Source organism: Hippichthys cyanospilos, chromosome 18 (assembly GCF_059441005.1).
Source record: "Hippichthys cyanospilos isolate Australia breed blue-spotted pipefish chromosome 18, RoL_Hcya_1.0, whole genome shotgun sequence".
NCBI classification, from domain to species: Eukaryota; Metazoa; Chordata; class Actinopteri; order Syngnathiformes; family Syngnathidae; genus Hippichthys; species Hippichthys cyanospilos.
Window position 1 is genome coordinate 13,650,779 of NC_142386.1, and position 16,306 is coordinate 13,667,084.

General features: G+C 39.4%; 1 protein-coding gene across 2 annotated transcripts in view; it reads left to right on the forward strand.

The window, feature by feature from the left end:
- The window catches only part of mcama (melanoma cell adhesion molecule a), a 63,780-nt gene extending 48,460 nt beyond the window's left edge, over positions 1-15,320 (forward strand). Inside the window, exons 7-16 of one of the 2 annotated variants that reach the window (XM_088440685.1) lie at positions 1,798-1,925; positions 2,651-2,804; positions 3,341-3,456; positions 5,010-5,151; positions 5,229-5,359; positions 5,422-5,563; positions 6,299-6,334; positions 11,822-11,951; positions 12,021-12,144; positions 14,591-15,320. In XM_088440685.1, the coding sequence (XP_088296811.1) occupies positions 1,798-1,925; positions 2,651-2,804; positions 3,341-3,456; positions 5,010-5,151; positions 5,229-5,359; positions 5,422-5,563; positions 6,299-6,334; positions 11,822-11,951; positions 12,021-12,144; positions 14,591-14,599 (1,112 nt within the window). In that variant the 3' untranslated portion in view covers positions 14,600-15,320. The remainder of the gene's footprint in view (positions 1-1,797; positions 1,926-2,650; positions 2,805-3,340; positions 3,457-5,009; positions 5,152-5,228; positions 5,360-5,421; positions 5,564-6,298; positions 6,335-11,821; positions 11,952-12,020; positions 12,145-14,590) is intronic. The other variant, XM_088440686.1, reaches the window with a different exon arrangement.
- Positions 15,321-16,306: the final 986 nt, after the last annotated feature.

Below are 16,306 nucleotides of genomic sequence, written 5' to 3' on the forward strand. Positions count from 1 at the left end.
GGCAATGGAATGAACACGTTGAAGAAATCTCTTTTTGCTCTGCGTCCTTAAGTTGCTTCCTGACAAATTTGAGTTTGTTTTTTTTCTTTTCAATTGACAAGCTTGTTGCTAAAAATGTAGTCAGTTACATCTAAGAAACTACCCTAACGCAGTTAACGCAGCTAGCATCTAGTGTGCAGCTGCTAGCCACTAACCTTAGAGCCACAGTTGGTAACAAGTGCTGTGTAAAATAAGGCTCCAAATAAGTGGTTTCACATTGCTGTTCAAAACATAAATTTTGGACTCTATGCCTCATGCCATTATTGCCATCACATCAAGTCCCTATCAATGTCAACTCGCCACCGTTAAAGAATCTTTTAAATCGCTCGTTAAGAAACGCTAAGAAACTGTTAAGTAGCTGTTCACTTACTGTACAGTCTATAAGGTTTAATCATTTAAGATTTAAGTAAATATGTGTACTGCAGTAATATTTGTCTTAAATAATTTACCGTATTTTTCGGACCATAAGCCGCGACTTTTTCTTCCTGTATTGAGCCATGCGGCTTATAGTCCAGTGCGGCTTATCTGTTGTTTTTTATTATTACTTTTTTTTTGCTAGCCACCAGCAAGCAAATGTGTGTATCTTGTGTGTAAATTGAATGAATTATGTGCAATGTGTTTTTTAGTTCACTAATCTATCAAACAAAGCGAGATTAAAAAAAAAAAGATGCTCTTGAAGTATTGATTTCGATTTTGAACAGCTATTTAACTAACAGTATTCTGTTGGTGTTGAAAATATCCATCCATCCATTTTCTATAAATATGTTGGGACTAAACATACAGGCATGTTCAGTCTATCAAAGAGAGGATGTTGCTGTTGGCAATTACAAAAAAAAATAAAAATAACAACAACAATAAACTTCCATGTACCATCTATTTGCAGAAATATCTCATTTTATTATCTGTGCTAATAGTCCAGTGCGGCTTATCCATGACAAAAATCTTTTTTTGCTCATGTTTTGCTGCTGCGGCTAATATACCGGTGCGGCTTATAGTCTGGAAAATACGGTATATAGTATGAAGGCTTTTCATATTTAAAAAAAAAAACTATAAAAAAAATTATAATTTTTTAAAATTTTTATGTGAAAAGTGAGGGTGCTACTTCGCGGGTTTTACTTATCGAGGGAAGATTCCGGTCCCCATTAACCGCAAAAAACAAAGGATCACTGTATATCAATCCATTGATTGATATCAAAACATATGAAGAGACACTTATACCAAATTTAGCAGAAATGCATATTCCACTTACAGTCCTTGTCATTCCTGAGTGATCAATAGTTACTTTTTCTGAGCGAAATAATTTTCTTGCACTGATTATCGTATATTTATTTTATGTACAGCTCGGCACAAAAAGTCGACATTGGGATATTCATTTCTGTGCATATTGTTCTGTTTGTTCTTAAGTCATACAAACCTGTCTTTTTTTTGTTTTTGTTGTGAAACATATATATTTTCTCCATTGTTTCCCTAAATGTAACTTGTCATTCAAAGTGCCATTGCACCTGTTTTACTCCGTCTGGTTTCGACCACATGTTCTGTAGAACACATTTGAAGTGTGACATTAGCTTGTATCGTTCCATTGTTTTTGGAACAGTGACAGCGTGGCATTCGGAGCCAAACACAGCCTGCGCTGTCAGCCTCATGGAAATGATCTTGTAATGGGACTTTACCAGCATGCTGTTTAACTTGACTGTGTGTGTTCGTGTGCGTGTGTGTGTGTGTGTGTGTGTGTGTGTGTGTGTGTGTGTGCGTGCACAGACCCAGCCACCATGGTGGAGCTGTGGAGGGAGTCGCCTGAAGGATTGATCAAGGAGGGGGACACTGTGGAGCTGCGTTGCCAGGGCGATGGCAACCCCACGCCGACCTTCATCTTCAGCAGGGTGTGGGTAAGAATGGAGGCCTTTCTCTCCACCCAAAAAGTTCAGCGAGATTGGGGTGACACACAAGAGACGCGCCGGGAATGTTTTTGATATGCAGAGCTGGCGGGACCCCACGTAGACATGAACATGCAAAGGTCTGCTAAGTCCTCGTCTGATTTGACCCCGCAGAACCAGTCTGGGCACCAAGACGCTGACAGCGATCGAGGCTGCTGCTGGTTCCCATGTCAAACACAAAACCATTGTGTTGTCTCTGCCAATTGGGTCACCCTGACTTGCAGTGTGAAACTGTGAGAAACAGGAAGAACATTAGTGGCTGTGCACATTAAATACAGTGGTCAAATGGACAATAGCCTGTAATCCATCCATTTCCAAATACAGTGCAGTGTTCCCTTAAAATAACAAGGTTCATCTTGGGTCGCAAATTTAGTTTTGTGCTCTTTTTTTTGGGGTGTGTGTGTGTGTGTGTGTTCTAATCGCTAATGAAGAAACCTAATTTTGCTCTGTGTCCTAATTTTTTGGAACTTTACCATAAATGAGGGGACACCTTATCTCTTTGCAAAAGAGGTCAAAAACTGGATTAGTGGACTAATCCATACTTCAACCACAACCTAATAGCCCTAATTCTGCCACTAATTTAACTTGCCAGCATCTTCGAAATCTTTGTCAGGATTAGCCAGAAAATGTGAAATTCACTTCTTAGTTCGATTGTGATAGTTTCAAAATCTTTACAGCAGGACTCCGGCGCCGAAGAGGACTTGGAGAGCCGCGGCAATGTGTTGATGCTGCAGGCAGTGTCCCGCAGAGACCACGCCCTCTACCGGTGTCGACCACGAGATGGTGCCTCACACAGTGAGATCAAAGGAGAGGTGGAGCTCAACGTGCACTGTGAGGGACCAACACAGACACACATACGGATTTATTTATTTATTCATTTTTTATCGTTGCTGGTACATCCCATTGACATAATGCATTTCCTAAACCCCAACCTTAATCATCACAAGATTGCCTAACCCTTAGCATTAACCTCAAGCAAAACTAAAAAGAAATTATGTTTTTTTAGTTATCTTTATTTTTCATATGTACTTGTCAATGTTATATTTACAGTTGACATTCTATTGGCGAGGAATTGGGACCAGGCCAGCACGCATAAGAAAAATCTACATATAATTGACACTGTTTTTAAGACTTAAAGTTTGATTTTACCTCTCTGAACCGATTTTTCTCTATATGGACCTGAATTAAAAAAGCGTTTGACACCCCTGGTGTACCTAATTACCTCAATACCTTTAATTACACAGACATCCAGAGGCTGTTGTTGGCACATTAGTAGAAAGGAGGATGTCAATGGAAATCTTTCAGATTGTCCTCATCTGACCTTCACAATGTGTCCCTCTTTCCTGTTGTTTTTATGTGATGATCAGTCCTGGATCCTGCTGTGGTGGTCCCCAAAGAATCGGAGGCCATGTTGAAAGGAGAAGATTTGACTGCATCATGCAATGCTTTGTCCTCCCTGAAAACATCAACTGTCTGGTACAAGGTTTGTCAGTCTATTTCAGTTGATATTTCAAAGTAGTACGCGGGGGACATTTGTTGATTTAAGTAGATGGTGGAGGGGCTCCATTGTAGGTTCCAGGTCACACTTTTTTTCACATTGAATAAACATTTTTTTTATGATTTGATTGTTGGTTTGGTCTGTAGAATTGACCAAAGTGTTCGTTAATTGTTTCTATGATCTGTTTTCCATTTGTTCATGGAATCCATATTTTGTTTTGAAGACATTCATCCATCCACCTATTTTCTATAGCCGCTTATCCTGGCGCCTATTGCAGCTGACTTGGGCAGTAGGCAGGGAACACCTTTAACTAGTTGCCAGCCAATTGCAGGCCCCACAGAGACAAACAACCATTCATGCACCCAATCACACCTAAGGACAATTTAGTGAGTCCAACACACCTGCCATGCATGTTTTTGGAGTGTGGGAGGAAGCCAGAGCACTCAGAGAGAACCAACGCAGGCTCGGGAAAACATGCAAACTTCAAACAGGAAGGCTGGAACCAGGTGGATTTGAACTCGGATCCCTGAACTGTGAGGCAAATGTGCTATTCACTGCACCACTGAGTCGCCTGTTTTGAAGACATAATAACATCAATTAAAGATAATATTAATTGGATTAAAGATAATAAATAATTTGATGAATGAATGAAGGAATAAATAAATAGATGCAATGAAACACACATATCCAGAGGAAGGAAAAATACCCAAACGAAGTATGTCCGCCTGTGAGTTGCAATGCTCATCTGGGCATTGTTTGTAAAAGTAAGAATCTTTATGGACAGCGGACTAATAGATTTTGTCCTTTTTTTTATTTATTTTTTTTTTTTAATGGTTCACAAAATCATTTTGAAGACCGAATCAAACCCCCTTGTGGGTCAGATCGGTCCCCTGGGCCGTACCTTGGATACCCCTGCTGAAACATGATTTAGCAACCCTAATTGTTTCATGTTCCAATTAATTTGCACATACTTTGAAAAGAAAAAAACCTTACTGTTCCTCTCATAGAATTAATCAAACAATTACACTTTGTCTCAATAATGTAATCTTTGAAAAAAAATTGTTAAAGCTGTCTTTTTAATAAACAAAATAGGATGTTTTTTCCTCTCCTTCATCTTTTCTGCTATTTAAAAAAAAAAAACATTTCAGGCCATGTCAAAAAACGTATTTTTAGGGTATGGTGTGGGCCACTTAAATGTCGCTGTTGGGCTGCAAATGGCCCATGGGCCGTACTTTGGACACCTAGTCTACAGCTTACAAAAATATCTAGTCAATTCATATCTGAGAGTCTGTAGTTGGTTAACTTTATCAACGGAGGCGGTACTATTTCTGATTTTTTTCTAGAAGCCATATTTTTAACTCATTAAGTATCATTGGCAACTATAGATGCCAAAGATCCATTTTAACTGGGCTGGCAGTTAAAAGGAATCTGAACCAAAATCCTAATTAAAATCTCATGTACCCTCTGAAGTGGCTTCACGTCCCCTTGTTAGAGAACCTCTTTTTTAGAAACAAGACAAGCGATTCATCTTTGTGCAGGACAACAAGATGGTGGGCGTAGGAAACACGCTGCAGCTGCAGGACGCCACCTACGACACGGCAGGCGAGTACGTGTGCAAGGTGAGCGTTCCTGCCCTGCCTGCCCTGCACACCAGTGGCTCCGTCCACATCGTCGTCCATGGTCAGTATCCCTCATGGACCCTTGGTGACCCTCCGTCACATGCTCGTGTGTCACTGCGTGTTTTTGTGGGTACACAGGTGGTCCTCAGCTGGTGGGCGAGGAGCAGGAGGTACATCTGGAGGAGGCTGTCGGCAGGATGGTCAACCTGAGCTGCCAGGCACGTGGCCACCCCACGCCCAGCATCACATGGATCTTCGACGGGAACCAGGTGACCCCGTGCGACGCGACCGCCGTTCGGCTTGCCCGCTGACGTGCGCTTGGTCTTCGCAGATCTGGCACGAGGTGTTCAGCAAGTCCAGCGAGTACATGAGCCACAGCGTGGTGTCTGTCGCCGTCAATTCGGACATCAGCGCCACGTGCAACGCCTCCAACGACCTCGGCGTTGACGTTCGAGCTTTCAGCGTCAAAGCCTGTAAGCAAAAGCTCACTCTGTATCGCCGATACCAAACATTGGACACAAATAAAGCTTATCCAAGCCTCCACTTTCTACACTCACATTTTTGTAGCCCCCCTAAGATTGTAACAAGAAAAATAGCCAACTTAACAGAAAAAAGTGACTTTTTAACTCTTTCCTTTCCAGCGACAATAATTCTCATCATGTACAGTAAAATACTTGTCTGCCAGTGTCCACATTTTTTTTCTTTTATGAATAGAATGATGACACTCATGGGAAGCGCTCCTCTTTTAATTTGAAGCTTATTAAGCACTGTAGTAATTAATTTTGACCATCCGATGGCAGTTTTGCTCTCGATAGCTACGAAAGATGTGATCAGCTGGTTGCCTTTTCCGATAACGCTTAGCACTGAAAGAGTCAACCCTTGTGCATTATAGTGTCCATTTTTCGGACCAATTCTTCCACGTTGTAACTCGCTGTATTTTAGTTAAGGGCTTGGCACACTCCTGGTAGTGTGATCATGACGTGACTGTGCCATGTTGAACTTTGGCATGTTGTCACTATCTAGGTGAAATTTCAGCTCCCCGGTATCTTCTTTCCCTGCTTTCCCTTTGATGTGAACTGCCTTTGATGTAATGATACAGACGCCACAAGAGGGAAGCAATGCACGACTTGTGTTTAATTGAAACTCCTCAATCAACGTAGTGTGTGTGAGGTAGCATGTAAAAGGCGTGTTGTTCTACTTGTTCACAGTTCCCTTGGTCACATCCAGTGCTCCCTTCTATCCCGGTAAGATGGCTGTCCCGCTCGCTCACTCGCTCATTTCATGGCCGCCTCACCAAACGCCGTCTGTCTCCCTCCGCCTCCTCCGCCGCCGCCTTCTCGTTTGACAGCCAAAGGCTTTGAGGACCTCCTCCATGCCTTATTGATGATCTGGCTTTCTGGGACTCGCGCTAGTAGAGCCTTTCGGATGGCCCGTGGGCAGATTAAATATTCTCTTTTGCGTACGCAGAACATCGCAGCCCTTTGAATGACTGAGTGAAAATTCACACTAATGACGGGATCTTACGAAGTCCACTCGCGCGTTTTGTAGCCGACTAAATAACTGAAAAAAAACATTCTGGCACATTTGTTTTTTTTCACTTGATTTGAGTTGAAATCGTTTGATGTAGAATCCATGAGAGGGAGGATTAAGTTCAGGGGTGCCCAAACATTTTTGGCCCAAATCTACTTTCCAGTAGCTAACCTCCCATGAGCTACTTTGTTTTTTCCTTTTCCTTTCTTGCTTTCTTTTTTTTTTTTTTTTGAAGGGCAGATGTATGTCTTAATTGACACATTTATCCACTAATATTATAATGTGTAGTGAGTCATACAGTGTTAGAAATAATTATTTTTATTAAATTTTTAATTATATTTTTTTAAACGTATTTTTATGTGAGAATTGTGATTTTTTTTCTGTCAAATGGTGTCAAGTCTTTCTCACTACTGCCTCTTGCAGGTGATTATTATTATTAGGTGATATTTTGAAGAAAAGTAGCTAATGGTATACTGTAGTGCCAATCCTGTCGTCTTTTAGCCACTCAGGTGTGTGCAGGATGGGACCTATGTTAATTAGTGAATGCGTGCAACGCGTGCAAAAACCTTAGGTAAAAACATCACGACTTTATACACATATTAAAAATTAGTAACATAATCTACTGTACAGTTAAATTAAATAACATAAATATACAAAGGAAAAATGACATTTACCTTTGGGGCGACGTGACTTGAGCTGGGTGGAGGCGGAGGGGAGCGGAGATGAACCCGCAGAATTTATTGATTTATTTTCTTAAACGAGAACTTTTCTCAAAGGAGAACCTATCACCGGCGATTTCCTTCTCTTTAATCCAAAATAGAAGAAGCCTCTCATTTTGTTGTTGACCGCGGTCCATCCCCCGGCAAGGAAAGTCTTGCCCTTAGAAGATTGCCGAGCGGTTACGTCCATACTCACGAGCAAGGTTAACCATGCGTGCGCCTCCTTCGTATTTTTTTTATTATCTCCTGCTTGGTTTCTATTGTCATCATCCTCTTACTACTTCTTTTACCGCCACTAGCAATTTTAGAAGCCATGTCTAACAGATAAAGTTTGCAAAGTCTTCACAACATTCCTTCCTTCCGTTTTTGACTCATTTTCTCTCCTTCCTTCCATCCCGACCAGCTGTGCCATCAAGCTAGATGAAGGTGTTCGACCAATAGCATATCGGCATCTCCGTGACTGACACCGTGACTGAAACAGTGACTTTGACTTTATAAGAGCAATAGCATATCAGGGATAACGTGACATGCGTGAGCAGTTGATTTCGTTACTGTAGTGAAGCAAAATCAATTGTATGGACACAATGACCGGCAACGCGTGCAAGAATCTTAGGGAAAACCATCACGATTTTATACACATTTTAAAAATTAGTAACATAATCTACTGTGCAGTTAAATTAAATAACGTAAACATACAAAGGAAAAATGACATTTATTTTGAGGTGACGTGACTTGAGTTGGGTGGAGGTGGAGGGGAGCAGAGACCAACCCGCAGAATTTATTTATTTATTTTCTCAAACTAGAACATATCACCGGCGATTTCCTTCTCTTTAATCCATAATAGAAGAAGCCTCTCCATTTTGTTGTCGATCGAGGTCCGTCCCCCGGCAAGGAAAGTCTTGCCCTTAGAAGATTGCCGAGCCGTTACGGCCATACTCACGAGCAAGGTTAACTATGCGTGCGCCTCCTTCGTATTTTTTTTATTATCTCCTGCATGGTTTCTATTGTCATCATCCTCTTACTTCTTCCTTTACCGCCACTTGCAATTTTAGAAGCCATGTCTAACAGATAAAGTTTGTCTTCACAACATTCCTTCCTTCCGTTTTTCACTCATATTCCCTCCTTCCTTCCATCCCGACCAGCTGTGCCATCAAGCTAGATAAAGGTGTTCGGCCAATAGCATATCGGCATTTCTGTGATTGACGTGACGCCGGCCAATAGCATATCCGCATCTCTGTGAGTGAGACCGGGACTATGACCTTAATCGACCAATAGCATATCGGCATCTCCTTGACTCCGTGACTGAGACAGTGACTGTGACATTTTAAGATCAATAGCGTTCAGCGGTGACGTGACAAGCGTGATCACTTGAATAGTTGTTGCATCAAAGCGAAATTGATTGTACGAACATGTCGACCAACATACCGGATTGTTCGTAAGACGAAAGGTTTGTGCGTATGAGGGGGACAAAAATGCCGCGGTCCACGCTCGTAAGTCGAAATGTTCGTAAATGAGGGAGTTCGTAAACCGGGGGTCCACTGTATTTACGGAAAAACAGAATGGAACGGCGCAAAGTGAAGGGTGTTGTGTCTAGCGTTTAACGTGTAAGCGACGAACTTGTAAGCGTCCAAAGTGTGGTGGTAAAATGGTATTGTCTCCCTGTCACCTATCTTTAACCCTTTCACTAATGATTTTTTTTTTAAATAATTATTGAAAAAAGAATTACATTTATGGCATATATTACTTGTTTATAAGTCTAGGATGCTTGGAAAATTAGTTAAAAAATCGCACTTACAGGCCCTGGGTTTTCTTGTCCCATTGGTATTTTATAATATTCACAATAGTAATAATAAGAATAATATACATGTGCCAGAGATGTTTAGTCTTGTAACACACATATACTGCACACATTCTCAATATATTTGCGCAGTACTAAATGGTTAATTGACAACGCAAGCTACCTTGTTGACAGTGGGCCCAGCACTGGCTTGTTGTGTATGGAAAAGCGTATGGAAACTGTCACTATAATGTGTAGATAGTTGTGTAATGAACCGCTGGGATGCCATTTCATCTTATTGCTACTATTCTTATACCCACTACCATTTTTGAAAACCTGTGGGACGCATTGTCCCAACGGGAGCAAAACTGTTAAATATGTTCATACAGTATAAGAATTGCTTCCTGAAAACCGACCCCACCAGTCTGTACCGCCACCCATTGACCACTTTTTCAACAAAGGCTCCTATTAATGGCAACATTTGGACTTTAACTTTGTTTGAGCAGGCGGCCACAGATGCTTTACCAATTTTACCGCCTGCCACATATGTTCTTTGATCCCTACTGCCATCACTTCCTGTTGAATATGTGCGTATATGAAGCACTGGGCCATTTGGGCAAATAGCTTCCAAAAAGGGGTCCGTTTTTGAAGATTACGCATGAGTGGCCTCTTCTGACAGGAACTAACAATGCAGTTGCTCTTTAAAGCATCTTTCCCTTGAATACCTTTAATGCCCACATGAAAGCTGATTTGAATATCCCATTAACAAATCAATGAAGATGAATGTGTTTTGAGATACCTGTACTGATGATATGGCCATCATCTGAAATCGGGAGCACTCCTTTTTTTTCACATTTTGAACTTTCTGTTCCATTTCTCTGTCAACACTAGGGATAGACATTGTTTTCTGAGAATCAAATTAAGTGACCAGCAAAAAGATTCAGTGACCAGCAAAAATTTTTTTAATGTAAACTACCTTGAATAAAGAAAGATAAGCGTGTAACATGAGGAAAAGTAAGATTACACCTTTATCTTATATTGACAATAAAATTGTTATGTTTCAATAAATTAAGTGACCAGCAAATTTTTTTAACGTAAACTACCTTGAAAAAAGAAAAGCGTGTAACATGAGGAAAAGTAAGACCACACCTTTATCTTAGATTGACAATAAACTTGTTACGTTTCAATAAAGGCGTAATTTTATCAAAAGTGTTATCAGGGTAGAATTATATCTTTTTACATGTGTGATATTTTTAGAAAGAGTAAGACAAATGCAAACAGACAAACAAAAAACACAAATGCATTTCTAAAGGGAACTGAAATTTTGCTATTAACGTTGTGGGTCAAAGTGACCCATTTGAAGTAAATGTTAAAGTAAATTTTGAATGTATTTTTTCAGGACAAAACTTCTGCTGGTCTTATGAAGGAGCAATAAAAATCACATTTGTCAACATTTTGTTAATGCATTTGTGTTACAATTATTTTTTTTTTCATTTTTCTTTCATGTTTGCATTTATTAATTTGTTTATTTATTTATTTATTTATTGGATAAATAATACACAGGTCAAGTTGATCCAGGCAGACCAAGGTGTCCAAATAAAAAGATCATTAAATTTGACGTTGAGGCAAAAACAACAGGAACAAAACAGGTGCAAAGTCACAAACAAAATAGAAACTACAAAATTAAGACTCTCGGGGACAACGGTGAGGTAGTGGAACACAAAGGACGAGATACATGTAGCGCAAGACGGTGTTCGTAAAATTCCTGTGTGTGAACAAGAATGGACAACGACGTTGGACTACAACCCAACAACTAGCTAGAATAAAACTGGGGCTTAAATACATGCAGACTAACTAGGAAAATATGCAACAGCTGGATGGGAACACGAGGCAGGGGAAATTGATTGAATGAGACAGGAACACGCCGACAACAGGTGGAACAAAATCACACTAAAGAAGACAGATGCAAAGGAAACGCAACTTGAGACCAAAACAGAAAAGAACAGAAACCCCACAGTTAACACATAGCCTTCAAAACTGCAACACACACTAACAGAATGTGACTGTCAATACATTATTTTCAGTTAAAGAAGCGGGCAGACTGAACCAGCGTCCGAGTCCATAATAAGAATAAACTAATAATAAACAAATTAAGTGAATAATAATAACTATGGCAAAAACACACAAGGCAACACAGCTAACTTACTTGCAAACCAATAAAAAAAAATTAAACCTCCTTAGAACCAAGCACATTATTTGTAACCAAATTTTAATACATTAGCAGTCAAAATGTAAATGTTTGTCATTTCAAACCAAATTTAGTCCAATTTTTTTGCTCATCAGATTTTTCAAAACGGATCTCAATAGACAGCTTGCACCGTATATATTAGGAATCAGGTAGGAAATTCAACACCATTTCACACTGGTAAACCATATATTAGGGTGAGAAAAGCAGGTGGTAGAATGACATCTATAGCAGACTTTTTAAATGTTAATATCGCAGAGGATCATCTTAATTAATCGCGTTAGCCAATATCGTGATAGCGATTACAATTTTATGAATTATTCAGCCCTAGAACATCAATTGAATCAGAAATGAAGTCAAATGCCCATCCCTAGTTTGAATTTCTTTTTGTTGCCAGTAATTGCTTTTGTTGAAGCGTGTTTGCCTTTAGCCAGGATTTTTTTGTGTGCCGTTTGAGTAGCAGAGGGCAGCGGGGTTATCATCGTGGTGATCATCCTGTGCCTGCTGCTGCTGGCCATCCTGGGCAGCGTGCTTTACTTCCTGCACAAGAAGGGCAAGATCCCGTGCGGGCGCTCCAGAAAGCAGGACATGTGAGTTGGCCCCGTTTTTCAGGTGAGCGTCCTCGTAAGCGGCTTCTAAAATGGCCCCGCCTCCTCCAGCTCCATAGAGAAGCCCACCAAAGACGACATCGTGGTGGAGATGAAGAACAACGGCAACACCAAGAGCGAGGACGTGGTGCTCCTCAAGGCCGTCAACGGAGACAAAAACGGCACCAATGAGCAGGTAACTTTATTTATTTACTTGCCATTTAAGGAGTAAATTAGAAGGTAGAATTTAGAAGTAGCTTCATCAAATCAAGGAGAATACATTTGTATTTTATGAGAATAAAATCTGAATCTGACAAGTATATAGTTGAAATAAAAGGGCAAAAATAACCAAAAATAATGTATGTCTGAGGTGTATGTGATGGATTCAGTGCCTTGTGGATGAAGTTATACTGTACAGTGGTACGTCTACTTACGAATGTCTCCTCTTACAAAAATTCAGCTCACAGAACGCCTCAGCGGAAAAATATTGTCTCTGATAACGATAGGTGTTAAATTCCACCCTAATTTCACTCTAAAGGGACCCGCGGGGACAACTCTTGAGTCCACTTTTCCAACTTTTAATTTCAATTTACACATTTTTTGGCTTCACGTGAATCATCATTAGGTTGATAACCTTTAAAGCACAGGAAGCAAATACATTTCACATTTCAAACAGTTTCTAGGAATATAATCAAAGAATTAACCATTTTTTGTTAAAACAAATTCAATTAATCATTAATTTAAAGAATACCTGTCATTCATAGGAAATGCCCACGTCAAACAAATCAAATATTTCAAGGTAACAAATCTAACAAGCAAATCAGTCGCCTAAAGCTTTTAACAAACATTTAAACCTACCAAACTCAGAGTTCAGTATAATGCTGATTCAACAAAAGAAAGCAGCGCAGGAACTATCTTCTCTAAATTAAGCAACATAAACCGGAGAACATTCACCAACCATTGGTGTCTTCGGGGCAAAACTCCTAGGTGAAGCTTGCGTGTAACTGCTGCTGATCGATCGCGCCACATTTCCAGCCCAGGCGCTCTAATGAGCAGCCATTTTGCTGGGGGATTCTGGGGAGATGTAGTCTTTGCTGGATGATTGTGGGCGATGTAGTCTTTGTGGTAGTGAGAACGTTTGACCTCCAGCTACTCAGTTTCAACTCAACGATAGGAAATTCTAAATAGAATTGTTGGTATGTAATTCACGAGACACCTTATAACGACCCGTGATGTCTCCCGTATTTGTTACACTTTGTGATGCATATTTATCATTTATGAATATGCCCACAATAGTTTTTTGCGTTGAGGGTTACTGTGGTCTTCATCTTTACTGGTTTCAAACACACTTCCCAACAACTATTTATACCATAGAAGTAAAAAACATACAATTGGCATTAGCTAACATTGTAAATTTCACATTAAAACACAAATTTAACATACCACTTTAGGTTGTCGCGTCTGATGTTCGCATTGTTAGCATGGCATTAGCACTTCAGCAATGACATCACGCAGGAAGTACTTCGCATGATCCCAAACTAAACTAAACTTATGTAAGTCAACTTACATGCTCAAAACAATCCCAAAAATAAATGCTATTGCTCCCGTGGACTTGTAAATCATTCCTGGATTGCTGGAAATGTCAAATAAAAACATACAAATTAAACATTCTAAAAATGTGTCGCTCTCTCTGCACTCATCACCAACAGACCAGCACCATTCTCAAGGCTAACAAATGACCTGCTATTCAACTGCTACAATCAATATGATTACAGTAATTTAAAAGGTTTAGGAGCGTTTTTTTTTCACTTGATATATTTTGATTATTATGCACTAATGTAATTCTATTATGTATTTGTTACCGTTTTTGATGAAGGGGTCCACTTAAGAACGATTCACGTTACAAAATGACTGCCGGAATGAATTAATTTCGTAATTTAGAAGTACCACTGTAATACTGAAAAAGTCATGCTCAAAAAGTCATGATAATGTTCAAAAGTTTGTAATTTTATGAGGATAAAATTACAATTCTGAGAGAATATGTTTGTAAGGATAAAGTTTCTCAGTTTCCAGAACAAGGTTTATGTGGGTAAAGTACTAATTTAATGACAATTAAATCGTAATGTTTAGGTTAAAGACTTGTTGTTTTTTGTGTGTACAATTTCATACAGTATCAAGAATTAATTTGCATTTTTAATCCATTTATTTATTTGTAATTTGTAAGTTATAATTGCCAAAATAAAATTGTGATCATACAGCAAAATTGGAATGCTAATAGAATAGTCATAATATCCATCCATCCATCTTCTTAGCCGCTTCTGCTCATATGTTGTAATTTTGAGGATAATCATAGTCACAAGAACAAAAATGTTGTAGTTGGAAAAATGATATGACAATATTACAAAAAATTGCTAAATGTTTGTCTCCAGAATAGTTAGAATTTCACAAAAATTAGAAAAAAGACATCACATTATCAGAAACATTTTTTGAAAGAAATCTTTATTTTACAATAATAAAACAGCAATTGTACAAGCTTATAGTTATTATCAAATGAAAAACATTAAATGTTCTAATTAAAGAAAAGTAGCAAAAAAAAAAAAGTGATGTGATTCCATTAACTGTGTATTGCTGTGTCGTTGTAGTGTAAGTGAGCAAGATTGAGCCGTGGACGAGCCGATCGCAAACCAGCAGGGACTCCAGTCACACATTCCCACCGTCTCACACACACACACACACACACAAAATCTCACACACACTGTCTTTTGAGTGAATGTTACGTATTATATATATATATTATGTTATTTATGAGACACACACACACACACAAACGCCCGTTCCAAACTGCTGTCAAGCCCGTTTCTCGTACTGTGTGTAAATATGCCAGCGGACTGTCGCCTGGCAAAATTCAAACAGCTTGCTGAGCTGCTTTGCCTGCTTTTTTTTTTTTTTTTTGTTCAGATCCCCGCCGAATACACTGAATATGTTTGTGTGTATTTTGTGTTGTGTTGCAGTTTTGCGTGTATATGTATGTTTCAAATTGTTGTCAAGTGTGCTTACATTGATAAGTTCTGTATTTTTGAAGAGAAGATTTGAGTTTGATGCAGGCTCTGGCGCCTCCGCCGGGCCCGTTTTGTGAATATCAGATAGTTTTTTTCTTTTCTTTTTTGTGAACTGATTTTTGTTACTTCTAGCCATGCTGGTCGTGCATTGCTGTGTTCTGAAAAACTGCACACCAGGGAATACTACATTGTTCATATTTGATCTCCCTCTTTAAAAAAGCCTGTAAAAAGTACAGCATATGTCAGTCTTTGCTTGCGTTTTTTTTAAATAATGTTTTTGCAAGAAAATGCCAAATAAAACGTTTTCACTAAAGGTTTTTGTTTATTTATTGCAGCAACCATCTTAAAACGGGGCAGGTGTTGACTGACTCCCAATTATAATCACTTTGAAAAAAAAGCTCTTTGACTTTTTATCCGTTGCTTGATGCCAACATGGTGGCAGTGCAGTGGCCATTTGTTTTTGCTGATGTCCATGTGCCAAGCACAAATTCAACGCTCAAGTTACTTAAAAAATGTAATAATAAATGTAAACGTTATTTATGACCTATTACTGTCGTTTCAAAGTAATTACATTCTAATATTACTATATTTGAAATGTAAGGCATTACACTACTCCCACCGGGTGGCGCTAGCGGACAACTTATGAAATTTGCAATCCTTTCAAGGACATTGTTAATTGGCTTAGCTTGGATCCCCATAAAGCAAATGTCTTCAAAAGTCATAATAACCTAAATATGAAATATAAAATAATCCTATTTTAACTTCACAAATATGTAGATATACAGCGTGGTTACTTTTGCTATTATCGAAATGTTACAATTTTTGAACATTAACGACCCCCCCCCCCCCCCAAAAAAAAAACATATATATATATATATATATATATATATATATATATATATATATATATATATATATATGGATAGGGCTGAAGCCACTGTACAAAGAACTGGGGGTTAATAGTAAAAATGCATTTATATTTGATGACCTGCAGCTCGGTGGCGCAGTGAATAGCACGTCACAGTTCAAAGTTCCCGGTTCAAATCCACCTGGCTCCGGCCTTCCTGTGTGGAGTTTGCATGATACCCCCGAGCCCGCGTGAATTCTCTCAGGGCAATCCGGCTTCCTCCCACTTCCAAAAAACATGCATGGCAGGTGAATCGGACGTACTAAATTGTTCTTAGGTGTGATTGGGTGTGTGATTGGTCGTTCGTCTCTGTGTGCCCTGCGATTGGCTGGCAACCAGTTCAAGGTGTCCCCCGCCAATTGCCCGAAGCCAGCGGAGATAGGCACCAGCAA